Genomic DNA, 17,199 nt, shown 5'->3' with positions numbered 1-17,199 from the left:
AGTGTGGCACACTAGAAGGTGGAATCTACCCGTTTTCCATGATGGAGTGACTTGGAGTTAGTTCATAAGCCATCATGGTCAGTGTACATTGTTCTGAATTGTAATGTCAAAGCCACTGTGACCTTTCAGAACAGAATATTTTTTTCTTGCTAAATCTGGTGGGTGAGGAAAGGGTTCCATTTTTTTTTTTTTGTCTTCAGATGCACCAGAAGAGGGCGTCTGATCTCATTACGGGTGGTTGTGAGCCACCATGTGGTTGCTGGGATCCGAACTCAGGACCTTTGGAAGAGCAGTCAGTGCTCTTACCCGCTGAGCCATCTCGCCAGCCCCAAGGGTTCCATTTTTATCCCTTTTGTAAAAAATAAATATATTTTCCCTTTTTACGCTAAACCCAGAGTTTTAAATGAAAACACTTATTTGTGTTTGTGTATACTCCTACACTGCCGAGCACAGAACTTTACTAATCAGTACTTCACAGCCAGCAAGACACTCAAACATTACAGGAACAGAAACAGACCACTTGAGTTTGCCATAATAGCACCTAGAAAAATAGCACGGGGTCAGATTTCTCCTGCTGTTCTTACAATGCAGGTGACATGAAAAACACCAGAGTATAGGCAGAAACGAAAGCAAAGAGGCAAGAAACTTTCTTGCTCTTCAAAGATCTTATCAGCGAACGTACTCTGACATATTTTACAAGGACTTCTAATCTAAGCAGGCACACGGCAGCCGTGCAAAGGGAGGTCAGATGAAAGTGACTGGGCCCTGAAATCTGACCCTCTGCCAAGAAATTATATTTTCCAAGATTGGGAAAGGCACAGGAGGTGCACATTTTAATTTGGCTCAAAAATAATGAAAATTAACCTTAAAAGTTGGCAACAATTATAAAAACAAATGCCACTTTCTTTGACAGAACTATAATAAACCAACAAAAAGCATACCATGGTTCACCATCTTCAGGGCCCATGCATGACTCTTCGGCATTTCTATACAGACTGAATCTGAAGGACTAAGTCTCTAAAGGAGGATCTAACAGCTGACTTCACCTAGAACTCTGCTCTATCAGTGTCTTCTTTCAAGAACTAATCTGTAGTCACACTAAGTTCCTTTCTGTGGAATTGCAAACTTGAAATGCTCTAGTTTTTAGTTGTGGCAGAAGTGATTCTACATACCACAGATTGTACACACCACAGAACACAGAGGGACAGGAAGAAGCCAACTCACACTTTACCTGTAAAAGCTAACTAGGGTTTCAGTGTGATACATGTAAACCATGAATCATGAGTTTCAAAACAAACAAACAACAAACCAACCAGCAGTTATGGTCAAGTGTATATCCCATCATTCATATCTTTAGAAGACAGCAATAGTACTTAGGATAACTGTAAACATAAGGCCCTAAGAGAGTACATCTATTCTAGGAAAAGACACATTCACTGTCAGATGCACCTGACTTCCAGTACAGACCTCTACTGACAAGTGTAGTGTACCCTGTCCTGCAGCAGGACCTGGGAGGAAGGACGTGTCCACACTGCTGAGACACTGTAACAGCAGGTGTGACTGTGAAGAGAGAGACACAGCAAACCACACGTTTAAAATGTCATTAGAACATCACGTTCTTGTACACTAGTATAGAAAGGTCTCCCAAAGATGAATGAGTGTAGGCCTGGCTTAATTTTCTCAGCTAGAGCCATTATTATGTTAAGATCGCCCTCTGCTGTTAAGTCAAGATCTATCTTCAGGTTCCGAAGAGACTTAAAGGGCTTTTTCCCCTTCTGCCTATAAATAAAACAAAACAGACAAAAAACCCAAACATTATAATTCAAACAATGTTCAAAGGGAACAAACAGAAACTGTCAGTGCACAAAGGCTCCCTCCAGAGGGGCTGGACTCACGTATCATCCTCTATGTATTTGATTAGTGTCAAGGCTTTCCTGTGAAGAATGAGGAGGAACTGTGCTAGGAAAGTACTCCTGAGAGACAGGCCAGGCTTCAAATAGAAGACCTGCAGGGACACAAGACAGTATAGTTTCCATGGCATTGTTGACAGGATCCAACACACATCACCCATTACAGCCATTTCTTCCGATTTCCAAAGGGCAGGACTGTGGTAGTGGCAAATGTCTGCAAACCCACTGTCAAGTTTTTGAGATTCCCTATTTTAATGCACATAGATCTTGCATTCTACATCAAAATATCTCCTTATTTTATTATGAAAAATAACTAAGTTAATGATTTCAGGTTGTGTGGAGTGGAGGATGAGGGGATTCTCAGCTTCAGAAACATGGGATTACATGCCTACAGACTGTCCTCTAACTTTGTACTGTCACACCCCACACAGACCCACATCCACAAGTCCCAGTGAACACGAGCTCTCCTTATCTCAACTCTCTGTCTATGGCACAGGATCTTGGCCTGATTCCCAGAGTGGTATTATGACAAAGCTCTGGTTACGTCTAGAAACAAGCCTCATACAATCCATCACCATCTCCAAATGCGTAGCTCAGCAGATATTTTTAAAAACGGAGACAATAAAGATGCTACCACTTAAGCAGAAGTAAGCTAAGTTTTAAGAATATTGTCAATTCAGTTAACACAAATGAAAGCACACCCCTCTTCCTTGTCAACTACAAAAAGTCCCAAAGGTACAGGACTAGACCTAAAGGTACAGGGCTAGACCTAAAGGTACAGGGCTAGACCTGAAACTACTACTAGGATGGAGAATGCTGCTTTTAACTGTTAATATACAGGCTATTTTCCACTAATAATTCAAAGAGAAATTCATTTACAGACTTTAGTACTTTAATTGTTTGGTGTGCTTTATGTATTCTGTAGGCACTGTGGGACATATTTTAAAAGAATATCTGCACTGTTCTTGTGTGGCACTCATGGTGTCATAGTTACCTGATCCAGGAAGGCTTTCACGAGAGTGTCCCTGTGTAAGACATCTTGGAAAATATTCCTAAGGACAAAAAGGTTCAGATATTAAATGGTTTTACAGAGTCAGGTTCCACAACCTCTTGCTCTAGTCAAAAAGCTGAAGTTTTATAAACAGACATGTAAGAAGACAGATGTGTATCTGGAATGCATACTTAGTTTGCATGAGGCCCTGAGTTCAATATTCAGTGCACACAAAATAAATGCAAATATACATATATACAAACACTCAATGTATACAATATAAACACACACACACACACACACACATACTCAATGCACACAAAATAGGCACAAACACACACAGATCCATTTTAACTCAAGGGTACATTTGTACACTATTGGTGTTTTTTTCTAGCTAGTGTTAAGTTGAAGCTATCCAGATAGGGCATGTGCCTGTCTATCAATGTGTTTTAGAACTCCTTACAAATTTGGCTCAGGTCAAGCGATACCATCTGTAAGTATGAGCCAGCAACATAAGTTATTACTACCTCAGCTATGGCTGGCATGTAAAGTCCAGACAAAATGGCCAATTGAGGTGACCCATTTCAGCATGCTGGTCAGACCAGAAGCTAATTAACAAAACTGTTTTTTTTTCTCAGACCCCATTCCCTTTCAATGTTTTAGTTCTGTCTTTCCCTAGGCTTTGTATTCATGTCAGTGGGAAAATATAACATTTATCACAACAAAATAAATGAAAAACAAGATTCAGATGGTAGAGATCACAAGACTCCCGCCCAAGAACCTTGGGGAAGAGGGAAATACACAGAAGCGAGCAGGAGAGCAGCATGCTTCTCAGTCTTAAGGGGATGAATGTACCAACTGGAGGAACAGACCCAGGAGGGGATACCAGCACTTCATGGTTACTGGCTGGAAATCAACAGCATAGTCACGGGGTTTGTGGATCTGTTAGAACTTAAGTCCAGCATTTCCCAATTTCTGTTTTACTCAAAGAGATCTGGATCACAAAAAGCTGGAAAAAGAAAGACTATCTCCAAGGAAATGCCATTCTTCAATGTATTACCAGGCTGCTTTTACTTTGAAAAGGTTAAAATTAAAAATAACTTAACTGGGGATTACTCAGTGGTAATAACTATTTGCCCAGTGTGTGTGAGTTCCTGAATTTGAAACCTCAAACCTCCCAGACTCAAAAGTGAATTATTATTTAAAATACACTGACATTATCATAAGCCCACAATAATAGAAGATATAATCTTGTAGCTGAAAATATTTCTGACAATTTTATATTCAAAACATTTACTTAGAACTGGAAATAAAATTCTAAAATTCATGACATGATTTTGTCATGCCAGAATAGCTGAACAATTGTTTTTTTTTTTCAAATCATCCAAACAAGCATATTCAAAACCAAAACACTAACATGCTGCAATTCCATTCAAGTTTACCTCATTTCCTGAGAAGAGATTCTAAACAATCAACTCAACAGATAAACAGGACTTCAAGTGTATTAGTAATGAGGAAGATGCAGGCATGCAGACTCAGTGAGAAAACTTCTATGTTTTCCAAGATTGCCAGTATGTGAACTAGTGACATAAGAGTTCAATGTGAGCAATTCCTCTCAGCTTTTCCAAGCAATAACAAGAGCACAGCAGAGCTGTGTAAAATGGGTTCCTTTAATTCTGCAGCTACACACTGGGACCTCTGGGCATTGTGTTCCTACTTGTGCCTCTGGCCAGCAGTTTACGGTGGCTCCTGGTATACTATGTGTCTCTTGTTTCAGCTCTGCTTTCTTCTTCAGACACATGGGTTACACCCATTTGCTCCAGTTTTTTGCTGCCTAAAGCCTTCCAACCCAGATGATTACACTTAACATCTTTTCAAAGGACTAGCCCATTTAAAGCTCTTAACTGATTCAAGAGAACAGTAATACTGTCTCATTATTCTTCTTCAGATTTTAGAACACCATTTAAATGCCACGGACTGGGTTGCTTTGGGGACCCCTTGTTTCTCGGGGTGATAAAAGTTCCGGCCTGGTGGGCAAAGAATTTGGCTAGTGACAAACAGACTGCTCTGATAAAAAGTGCCTGACTGCTATCTCTAACTTTAGAAACACCCTGTCTAGTAAGACAGCTTCTTAGTAAAAACTCCAAGCTAATTACAGCTAGGAAATCTATTAGGATTATTGAAACACTGTGAAGGCCAGGAAATAATGTTCAATCTCAGTTTTAGCTAATAACAAAATATTTCTTAGGGCACCTTTATGCCTGAATAAAGAAAGCACGCAGACCTCTGTACAGATTATAGCAGAGATCAATCTGGAACACCTCTGAGTTAGGAGATGTCAGTGACTGACTACTTCAGGAGGCTGACTCCTTTTGAAGTGTATGCCTCAGGTCGGTGATCAGGTTTTTAGGCCTGTCTCAGGCACAACTGAAATAGACGAACCATGTGTGACAAATGCTTTCTTGAAATTTTATAGTTAAAAATAATTATAATTTCCTCCTAATTAATCAACAATTATTCCTTTTACTTTGCTGATCACATTTTTTTCTGGTAAGAAATAAATTGCAAAATATAAAATGCAAAGAAAATACTGTTCTCTTCATAAATATTAACTACTTATATATGTTTGATATTCATACCCAGAAAAAAGACTTAGAATTACTTCAGTTTAGCATACAATGACCATTATATACTAAATTTCTGGCAGCAGGGGCTGGCACTTTCTGATTGATAACTATTAACGTGGCACTTCACTAAGTACCCAGGAGATTAGTATATATTTGCTAAGTATTTATTTTAGAGGAAATCTTAACCCATCTTAGAGGCGACAATATTTTAAGGAATGAAGATTTAGGCTAGGTATGGAGGCACATATTTTTAATCCTTGCACTTGGGAGGGAGAGGCAAGTGGATATCTGGGACTCTGGGGCTAGCCTGATCTATACACTGAGTTCCCAGTCACCTAGGTCTGCCCAGTGAGACTGTCTAAAAATAATAGCAATAAAAATTTAAAGTTAAAAAAATAAAGAAAAAGTGCCTGAGTATGTGCTTATCGTATTTCTTTTCTCTTAAATACAACTTGCACCGTTTTCACTTGAAAATGACAGAAGTTTTATGTTGTTTAACAATGACATCTAAGGCCAAAGGTCACATACAAATCAGGAGTGAAGCTCTCATCTGTGTAGATGATGGTATCCTGGGCCATGTCCTCTTCTGAAGTTGCCCTCCAGAAGGCTGCCAGCTCTGACCTCATGTATCTGCGCTGGTTATAAATATGTTCATGACACGGTGGCATCTGCTTGACAGTGTTGACATCCACGTCAATATGCGTGGTGGGATATGGGGCATACATAACTTGCCGGAAGGGTAGTACAAAACTGCCCGTTGCATCCTGTCAGAAGGAAGAGAGAACTTACTGACCACATGCCAACTTTGGTAGCCCAGCCACTACCAAAAGTATACAGTATACCATTAAAAAATGGGTCAGACCATGCCATGTATAATCCAACTGTAGGGTGTGGGCACTGAAGGAAATACACACAGCAGAAAAAGACTACAAAGACCTATGCCAAGTATTAATGCGATTACTTGCTGGTCTGTAAAATTATGGTTGCCTTTCTCCATTGTCTTATCTTCTTTCTGTATCTAAATGAATATGTATGTTAACAGGTAAAATATTTACTTCTCTCTAGGTAGCCAGGCAGCCACTTACCGTGCAGCAAGCCCTGCTGTATATAAAGTATTGTGCTGAGTGTAGAATATAGAGGCTGACAAATTTTTCACTCTTAAAGGCTGGGATAATTACCGTATAGCAAGGTATTTTCTGGAAAGCTATACAACTCAGTTGTTCTTGCTACTGCTGGTTCCTGTTGTGGTTTATCAACTTGTGATAAACTTTGTGAGCAAAGAGATGAGAAGAAGTTGGAGATATCCTGACAAAGAAGATTGGACTTGCTGCAAGGACCCAACACCCCTAATCAGTAGGAAGTAGTCTAAGGAGATGTGTGCAAACTTCCACTGCTAACCTTCTTTCTCCTAACTAGTGTTGTGGGGTTGGAAGGGATTAGGGTGGAATACAGGTGGGAAGGGATGTGGGGGTATAAGAACCCAATAAACAGCTCCAGCAAATGCACCAACAGGACCGAGCTCTGCTTGGAGAACTCGCAAGTATTTCCCTCAATCACAGCTCTGCACTTGCCCTGTGTCTGGTGTAGAAGGAGCTCTTTCAGAAATAACAGCATCTAATTGGACAAGGAGGTGCTAGGAAATACTGTGTACTTCACTGTGACTTTAAAGAAAATTGGTGGGGCTGGCGAGATGGCTTAGTGAGTAAGAGCACTGACTGCTCTTCCAAAGGTCCTGAGTTCAAATCCCAGCAACCACATGGTGATTCACAACCACCGCTATGAAATCTGATGCCCTCATCTGGTACATCCAAAGAAAGCTACAGTGTACTTATGTATAATAATAAATTAATCTTTGGGCTGGACTGAGCAGGGTTGACCGGAGCTAGCAGAGGTCTTAAATTCAATTCCCAACAATCACATGAAGGCTCACAACCATCTGTATAGCTATATATGTACTATATGTACTCAAATACATAAAATAAAAATAAAATGAATCTTAAAAAAAAATTGGTAAAATTAAGATTTGTAAAATCAAAGTTAGAAATGTGTTTTCTTTAGTTCTGAGCTCATGATTTGAAACCCAAAAACTGATTTTCATTTTGGGGGTGAAAGTGGAGACTGATCTCTGGGCCTTTAACTTTCTAAGTAAATACCAACCATATTAATAATTCAGTCACCAAAAGCTAAATTTTTATTTGAAAGAATTCAATTTTTAAAAATGTTTTTAATTTTGTAAATTTAATTATAAAAAAATCTTGAAAGTATATATAAATATCACACACCAAAATTAACCAGACCCAATGCCTATACAAATGTATGAATTTCTACAGTTAGAATAGGGCATGTGAAATATAAGCTGTGGGGCTCCACATTACCCTTTCAGTATCAAATGTATTTCATGAACTTACCCACCACCTACAACAAAAAATTCATGACAGAATTAAACTATAAAAATACACACACACACACACACACACACACACATCTTCCATAACCTGTATCCATTACATGAGTCTAGTCCTTTCTAATCCCCTATACATGTTATATTTAATTTTTAAACTTAATATAATCTTAGCACTCAGAAAATTGAGGCAGGTGGATCACTGTGAGTTTAAGGCCTGTCTACTTTTATTTCAGCGTGACAAAAGCTAGAGTCATCAGAGAGGAAGCAGATTCAAAGAGAAAATGCCTCCAAAATGCCTAGGCTGTAGGCAAGTCTGTGGAGCATTTTCTTAATTGTGATTCCAGAGGGAGAGCCCAACCCATTGTGGGTGGGGCCAGTCCTGAGCTGGTGGTTCTCAGTTCTATAATGGGCTGAGCAAGCCTCGGAGCAAGCCAGTAAGCAGCTTTCCTCCATGGCCTCTGAGTCAGCTACCTCCAGATTCCTGCCCTGTTAAGTTCCTGTTCTGACTTCCTTTGATGATGGACTGTGATGTAGAAGCATAAGCTGAGTACACCCATTTCTCCCAGGTTGCTCTGGTGGTCATGGTGTTTCCTCACAGCAATAGTAACCCTAACCAGGACAAAAGTTGGTTCCAGGAAGACACAGTTACAGTGCCAATTTGGCAGCAGCATGAAGGGCTGGGACAGGGTTTTCCAGAAGGCATGCTTTGAATCAGTGTACAATATATGAGTAATTTTCTTTGATACCAGGATCCACAGGTCCAGGAATCAGGTGGTAGAAAAGAGAATGATTCCACTCACTATCACCCTGTAGGGACCCATGGAAAATTTTTGCTCCCTGTTCCCGAGACCTTAAATTCTGCTAGCCTAGAACAACGTTACATTGAACTGGAAGCTCAGATTTTTTCCTGCAACTTTGGACTTCTGATGCCCCAAGTCAACCGGCTAAGAAAGGGATAATGGTGTTAGGTTGGGTGACTGATCCAGATTACCAAGGAGAATTGGACTGCCTTTCCACTATGGAGGTAAGAAAGATTATGTCTAGAGTGCAGGAGACCTAATCTGGGCCACTTGTTCTGCCAGAAGCCTATATAAGGGTATGGAAAAAGGAAGCTTTGTTTTCTGCCTGATTACCCTTGCCTTGCTAGCAAGACTATTTCTCACCAGCATTGGAACCTATTTCTTTGGGATTCCACTGTATAAAACCTGCTGAGACATCCTTGGATTCTTAGACTCCATTCACAGCCTGCTATTGTTAGATTAGCTGGATCTTGGCTTGTAAGGCCAAACGTCTAATAAATTCCATATATATAAGTTTTGTTACTCTATAGATCCCTGACTAATACACATGCATCTACCCAATCAACATAGAGCAACTGCTGCATTTGCAGGGTACAGTGACATTTCAGTACATGCATACAAAATGTGATTCACTCAAGGTGTCATACCTAGCATCTCAGATAGTTATTTTTTTTTGTTAAGAACATTCAAAATCCCAATTACTAGGTATTTAAAAAACAAAAACTAGAGCTGGAGAAATGGTTCAGTAGGCAAAGTACTAATGTTTGTGTAAACACGCGGACCCGATCTATGTTAGGATCCCAGCACCATGGAGTCGTCGCAGCAGCCTGTACCTATAGCCCAGTGCTGCGAGACGTATGGGCAGGTAGATCTCAGAGTACCACTGCCAGCCAGTCTACTCCAAGGTTAGAGAGACCCTGCCTAAAAAAACACAGTGGAGAGTGATAGAGTCAGACACCCTATATCAATCTCTGTCCACACACTTCTTTCCCTCTCCCCTATACACAAACCAGAAAAATACAATAAACTGTCACAGTTATTCCAGTGCTACAGAACACTGTAAGCTAGTCTTTTAGTTGCTTTAGTTATTTAGCCCTAAGCCACTCTACAGGTTTCCCCAGCACCTCTTCTAAGTTCTGGTAATCTCTGTATTTGCCTTCTACGTGTATGAGATAGATGTTTTAGGTTTTACACATAGTGATAACGTGTAGCATTTATCTTTCTGTGCCAGGCTTGTTTCACTTATCACAACTGACTTTCCCTGGCGTGATGAAACACTCCACTGTGGATATGTACCATTCATTTGCACATGGGCATTTAGATTGGTTCTGCATGCCAGCTATGGTGAGTCGTGCTGCAATACAGATGAAGGTGCCTGGGCTTCATCCACATACCCATCCATTTCCTTTAGGACTTGTCCAATGGTGAGATAGTTGGTTCAAATGTCTAATTGTTTGCTCATTTATCATAGTGCTGAACTTTGTATGTTCTAGGTGACTGCTTTACCACTTCTGGTTTTTAATTTAAACTGCCATTCTGTCCTCTTGAACAGCAAATTAATAGTTTAAATACCCCAAGATGTGACAAGTACACTTTCCCTATATCCTTGAAAGCATTTGTCACTTTTTGTTGTTTTGATAATACCCATCTAAGTGGGGCTTTGAATTTACCATATACGCAGCAATGCTGAGCAGTGCTTCATATCTATCAGTTATTTTCATATCTTCTTTGGAGATGTCTACTCCATCAGTACTTGCTTATGTTATGCTGAGATACTTACATTGACCTGTGTGATGAACTGCCCACAAGTATCTTTCTCCTCCTATGGGCTAGCTATTATAGCACTCTGCAGGCTGCTTTCTTGCTTGTGTAAAAGCTTTGCAGTGTGATGTCATCTGTCAAGTGTAGGTTTTGTTTTTATGATTTGGGGAAATATACTAAAAAAATTAAAACAACAACAAAACCCCTTTTTCCCCAGATGGGCGTGTTAAATTGTTTCTCCTAAGTTTTCCTCTAATAGCTTGTGAATAGGATCTCAGGTTTAAGCATCTCATCTAGCTTGATCTGTGTCTGGTGAGAATGAGCCACTTTGGCTTTTCTTCACAGGATGTCCAGTTCTCCCAGAGTACCACTGTAAGAGAGCTCCGTATCTCTGATGTACATTCTTACTGTAACCATCAGAGCTCACTCACCGTAACTCGAGGACTCCAATCTGGGTCTCTGAGTTCCGTCAGTGTCTGTTGTGAAGTTAGGTGCTTCTTTGCTACCAGTTTTGATGTTTCCACATAGATTGCCTTGCCTACTCAAGGTCTATACTAATCAGATTCCATTAACATGCCAACGCACCCAGAAAACTCAGCTTTAAAGAGGAAATGTCTCTTCTGACTCACTGTTTCAGTCTACAGGCAATAGTCTACCTTACTTTGGATTCATGGAGAGCCTAGATAGAGAGGGGTCAGGGTGCAGGCCAGGTTCCTTTCCTCCTGTACCCTTCATAGGCATGCCTCCAGTGACTTAATGAGAGACATCTCAACCAGGCTACACTTCATAGCTTTTCCATCCCTTCCCAACAGTGGCACCAGCTAAGATGAAATATTCAACATAGCATGTGAGCCTTTGGGGACACTGCAGGTCCAAAGGGCAGCAAACCGAGGGGTGCTTCTTTCTAGTTTTGTTAAGAACATCTTCACATTTAGAGAGGAGCTGTTCCGAGTGTGCAGAGAACTCTGGGTCTGATAGGCATTTCAGCAGCAGTCTTTCAGTCATGAGTACTGGATGTCTTTCCTGCATTTGTCCATTTTTACTTCTTCCATTTTATAACTGTCCCAGAGGACGTCAGTCACTTCATCTACGGGGCTCTTTTGTCTGTAGCTACTGGGAGTGTAATTACTCCCTTTGTTCCTTGTTCTCAGCAATTTCATTTCTGGTATCCAAAAAAATTTTTTTTTGAGGGGGTGCTGTACATCCTGCAACTGACTGAGTTTGTCATTTAGGGGGAGTCTAGGGCATCAGGCATGCTAAGTAAGCACTCTTCCACGAAGGTAAAGCCTCAGCCCACAGTCTGTTTTCTTTTTTGCTTATGACACAAGGCCTGAATAAAGCTGTGAAAGTTGACATTATTATCTTGTTTCTCCTCCTAGATAAGTGACTTCAGTGGCTCCCTATCTGGTATAATGCTGGCTGCAGATCTGTCAGATGTAGATAGCTTTTGCATCACAGAAGTAGGAATGCTCCTTGAATATGCAAATTTATTTAGGGTACCTACAACAGTATTGCTTTTGTTGTTTTATTTTGCTATGCTTACATCCTTAAGAATAACTATGAGAGAACCATGCAGTGATCATAAAAAGCAGTTTCTTTATGGCTGTGTGTATATGCATGTGCATATGTATGAACACACACACACACACACACACACACACACACACACACACACACACGTTTGGATGCATGCATGTAAAGCCTGAGGTTGATGTTTGGAATTTTCCTTGATGGAAATAAATAAATTCCATCTTATTCTTTTTGAGCAGGGTCTCTCAATCAAACCTAGAGCTTGCTGGAAAAATTTTGTTTCCACTTAATTATTGAAAAAATGATAGCTGGGTGGTGGTGGTGCATGCCTTTAATCCCAGCACTTGGGAGGCAGAGGCAGGCGGACGTCTGAGTTCAAGGCCAGCCTGGTCTACAGAGTGAGTTCCAGGACAGCAAGGGCTAAACAGAGAAACCCTGTCTCCAGTAAAAAAAAAAAAAAAAAAAAAAAAAAAAAAAAAAAAAAAAAAAAAATGTTAATTTATATTTATCTGGTTTGCTTAAAAAGGAAAAAAATAAACAAACCAAATTTAATCTAAAAATTAAAAATATAAGTACTAGAAACAGATATTTGCATACGTTTTAAGAGATGTTTTAGTTTCTTAAAACGAGTAAGTATGGTACATATTCATATCTACTCAGTAAGCAAAAGAAACATTACCATTTCAGAGGCTCAATCTGATTCAAGCATGTATTTAAAAAGAAAACACTAAGGCTAGACACATAGCTAGAGGGAACCAAGTAAAATATAAATATTATCCCATGGTATTTCATGGATGATACTAACTATAAATCCCTAAGACATACACTTTATGCTCAGAATGATGAAAACAAACTAGTCCCCAGACAATTAAAAGTATAATACATTAAATGCTAATATACTTTACAAAGACTCTCAGTAATTACTTGTAAAATTCAGTTTTACTTGTTGCTTTACACATGATAAATGAATGAATGGCAAGGGTACCTTTAACAAGCCTTGGACAAAGAGCCCCGATTCGTATTTAAAGGATGATTCTGCATCACATAGCCTGGAGCATTTCCTCTCTGCTGGTGTCAGAAAAAGGCACAGTGTTCTTACTATCTAGAGAAGAAAAGATTCAGTATTGAAATGTGAAGTCAAAAGACCATTGCTTGCTTATAAAATAAATTTAAATAGGAATTTTTGTTGCTATCATTGCAACAGTTCCCAAGTAAGGAGTATCCTTTGACAGGGCATGGGTCAAAACACATGCTGCTTACACAGGCATCTTGTGGTCAGTTATATTTAGGAAGTAGCTGGTAAATCAACTGCATGGTATCTCAGAACTTGCTACATTCGAATAACTATTGTTGCTCTCTAAGTGAATAATATTTGTTCTTTTTCAACTGTATTTGGCCATGAAACCTTCATCTGAGTGAGCAGTCATAGCCTAGTGCAATACTTGGCATACCTTTATCCAGCACCAACTGCCTTTCGAGTGGGCAGACCACTCGAGAGAATAAACCACACGTTTCAGTGAGGCAACTACCTTCTGATGCAAAGTGGCAAAAGGGACTGCCCAAAAACTTCCACAGAAAAAACCCTACTCAATTTTGGTGGGTTTAGAAACCGCTGCCAGTAGGAAGAGTGGCCTAGAGATCTGTACAGAGAAAAGTAACCAGCTGTGCAGCTGTGCTGGGACTCTGACCACAGCCAGACACAGCTTCAAGACAGCGCTTTCCAACAATGCTCTTGCAGTGGCAACTTGTCTCTCAGAAATGAAATGATAAAGGACAAGCTACTCAACCTAAAAGATGAGAGATGGAAAAAACATTTAGTAAATGAAGCCCAAACAATGGAGCCTTTCTCTTTTCATAAAGCCAACCAAGATGACCCCCGTCCCCAATGGAACCTAGGCCTTCAGTATCTCAAGTGGAAAGCAACTTTTTAGGGTCATGCATAACAGCTCTAAATGCCTAGCTAAAATATAATGAGAGGTCTAGTATTCTGTCATAATTGACTGAATGAGAATTATAAATTTGGCAAATTAAAGTTCATAGAAGTACATGGGCTGGCTCTCAAAAAAAAAAAAAAAAAAAAAAAAAAAAAAAAAAAAAAAAGAAAGAAAAAGAAAAGTAAAAGATGAGTAACTTTGTAATGCAAATAACCACCCCTAACTTATTTCCATGTAAAACATTTAAAAAGAAATTAGGGTTGTTCCAGTTGATATGAATATGTATTTATATGTCTTTAGTGACTATAAAGATGGCCACTGTCTTTTGACACTAACCCTCTGGAAATGTTTGATTACATTTCTTGGCTCCTCACCCCATTATTTACATGGTATAAACTCACAGATTTTGTAGAAATCACCTCCAGAAGCTGAATGAGTCATCTGGTTAGCTATTTTATACTATCTGCTTTTGTGACTTCAAGTATTTGTCAATATAAAGCTGTGGTGTGTAGTCACTCTATACTTCATGGTAATATTCATCAGTACAGTTTCCTATACCTCACATATCCAAATTGTTATGCCCTCACTTAACAAGTTGTTTAGTAGGTAAATTCATACAGAAATAAAAACCAACAATTGGAAAATAGGAGAAAAATATCTCATTTAAAGGTCAGGCAATATGGTGTATACTTTTAATCTCTATAATTGGGTATAAGAGGAAAGTGGACTGTGGTGAGTTTCAGACTCGCCTGATCTACACAGTGAGTTGCAGGCCAGCCCAGACAAAATATAGTGAGACCTTGTCTCAAAAAAGAAAAATCTCATTTAATCATTTTTCTCAAAACAATCTATGAATCAACTAGGAGTTATGGATTATCAAAATTAATGTGGTAATTGAATTCTTACTCATTCTATTAGAGTCAGTTCTGCTAGAGGGTGTCAGAGGAATTTGGTAAAATTACATTGCTTCTATATACTACTGGGTTATTTCAATTGCAGGCTACTATTTAAATGATCATTCATGATATGCGAGTGATGATAAAAGTGAGATCCTGTTGAACTGTAGAATGAATTACCTTATTTACTTTCTCTGCACTGCTGCCTACTACGACAGAACAGCCACAGGTCTGCAGATGTGAGCTTATGGCACTGTAGGAATGAAAACATCGGCAGGGTTACAGCTTCACAATGAGAAAGCCCAGCAAGGTTCAGATAACACACAAGAGCTTGATGAACACCAAAGCCATCTGCATGATGTCATCTTTTATTCGTGTAAAACCTTGCATTTTCAAGGGACCTTTCATGGATATCATACCATCTTAAGACAACTCGAGGCTGGAGTGATGGCTCACTGCTCAAGAGCGCCTGCTGCTCTTGCAGAGAAGATCTGGAACCCACATGGTGACTCACAACCATCTAGTGCCAAGAAAGCTGAAGCCCTCTTCTGCCTTTTGCAGGTACCAGGCACACATAAATATGGTGCACATACACATATGCAGGTATTCAAACACACATAAAATTAAACACATTTTAAGAAAAAAGATACCCCAGTTAGGATATAGATGATATTATTTTATAGTGACTTCTTTAGAGAGAAAGGACACTTAAAACAATGTCTGAGTGGCTGGCACCAGCAAACTCTCAAGTGCTTCTGAGTCAAGCATCCAGGCCTTGATGTTAAGCACGTTCACCTGGTATTTCATTGTGAGTTTAAAGGAAGGGAACACAGAAGTAAACACTTTAACAAAATCCTTTTTCACTTCTCTCCCATTGCTGGTGACAGTCTGCAAGTGTAAAGGAGACTATGACAGGAGATGAGGCACACATGTGGAACACACAGCTGCTCCGTCAGGATTGGCTATTCCACTTACTGTCTTCTTAGAGCAAATATAACAGGATGCATTGGCTCCTGGCTACCGGGTGAGTTCATGTGCCTAGCAGTGTCCTAGCTGCTTTATACTATCCATGTCACTTGGTGCCTACAAGGACCCAATAAACTAGCTGTTACCACTGTTCATGTCTCACAGGTAAGAAAATGGAGGTATCGCTTTGGGTAGCTTCACCAAGTTTTCCCAGTTGTAACCTAGCTGAATGGTATTAGAGTCCATGTTCTTAAATGTTAAATTACACAGGAAGATGAAAAATGTCAGTCTAAAATATGACTGATTTCCATTTCTAGACATAAAGAATTCACAAGAATTTAAAAAGTAACTCAACTTGATAGGTTCCTAAGGGTTATATTCCATAAGAAACCAGACTCAAACACAGACCAGAACTTCTCTGGGTACTAAGGAAACTCAGCCTTTTTAGACCGTGGGAAGAATAATGTCAGATATGCCAGTACTGTATGAGAACAACACGTGTAAGCCCAAATGTGTAACACTGCCCCTAAATAATAGGAGGAAGTAGGTTTTCTACCATTTTTTCCTCTAAATCTTGTCATGGGTGAGCATTAAGTTTTTTTTTTAAGATTTATTTATTTATTTTATGTGTATAAGTACACTGTAGCTGCACAGATGGCCATGAGCCATCATGTGGCTGCTGGGAATTGAACTCAGGACCTCTGCTTGCTCCGGCCCTGTTCGCTCCGGTAAAATACACTGTAGCTGTCTTCAGACGCACCAGAAGAGGGCATCAGATCTCATCACGGATGGTTGTGAACCACCATGTGGTGGCTGGGATCTGAACTCAGGACCTTTGGAAGAGCAGTCAGTGCTCTTACCTGCTGAGCCATCTTGCCAGCCTGAGCATTAAGATTTTTATCTGCTTTACTTAGCATTCAGAAAAAGAAGTAAAATTCTTACTTGAGAAGAAAGCCTTCATGACAGCTGTCACCAATGTCATCATCATTGAGTACTGTATCAGCTATCTAAAATGTACACATACAAAAATTAGTCTGTTAACAGTGTTGAGAGAACTCTTAATAATAACTACGCCAGATTCTAGAGCCAACACGAGCCAGCACTCTCATCATGAGCATCAAGGCTACCTATAAAGTGTTGCTGTCTATGCACTTTTCAGAAGAACAAAGGGGAATTGGCCAGGCAGTGCAAAGGACACTTTTATAACTTCCCCTTCTTAGCTACCAGAATCAGGAGACCAAGCTTAATGACAAATCAGCATTAGGAACAGTGTCTAGAGATATTTACTCATGGAAAATGTGATACTGAAATATCCTCAACAGATGGTCAAAGAAACTGGTAGTTGAAGAGCTGGAGAGATGGCTTAGTGCTTAAGAGCAC

General features: G+C 39.7%; 1 protein-coding gene across 2 annotated transcripts in view; it reads right to left on the bottom strand.

Moving 5' to 3' along the window:
• Positions 1 to 822: 822 nt before the first annotated feature.
• C9orf72 (C9orf72-SMCR8 complex subunit) overlaps positions 823 to 17,199 on the bottom strand; it is a 32,040-nt gene continuing 15,663 nt past the window's right edge. For both annotated transcript variants that reach the window (XM_031366392.1, XM_031366391.1), the window contains exons 5-11: positions 16,762 to 16,826; positions 15,034 to 15,106; positions 13,009 to 13,125; positions 6,057 to 6,292; positions 2,905 to 2,962; positions 1,896 to 2,005; positions 823 to 1,779 (exon numbers count right to left, since the gene is read on the bottom strand). In XM_031366392.1, coding sequence (XP_031222252.1) covers positions 1,593 to 1,779; positions 1,896 to 2,005; positions 2,905 to 2,962; positions 6,057 to 6,292; positions 13,009 to 13,125; positions 15,034 to 15,106; positions 16,762 to 16,826 — 846 coding nt within the window. In that variant the 3' untranslated portion in view covers positions 823 to 1,592. The remainder of the gene's footprint in view (positions 1,780 to 1,895; positions 2,006 to 2,904; positions 2,963 to 6,056; positions 6,293 to 13,008; positions 13,126 to 15,033; positions 15,107 to 16,761; positions 16,827 to 17,199) is intronic.

Source organism: Mastomys coucha, unplaced genomic scaffold, assembly GCF_008632895.1.
Source record: "Mastomys coucha isolate ucsf_1 unplaced genomic scaffold, UCSF_Mcou_1 pScaffold14, whole genome shotgun sequence".
Taxonomy (NCBI): domain Eukaryota; kingdom Metazoa; phylum Chordata; class Mammalia; order Rodentia; family Muridae; genus Mastomys; species Mastomys coucha.
The sequence above is the reverse complement of the archived record's forward strand: the minus strand, read 5'-3'. Positions and strand labels throughout refer to the sequence as shown.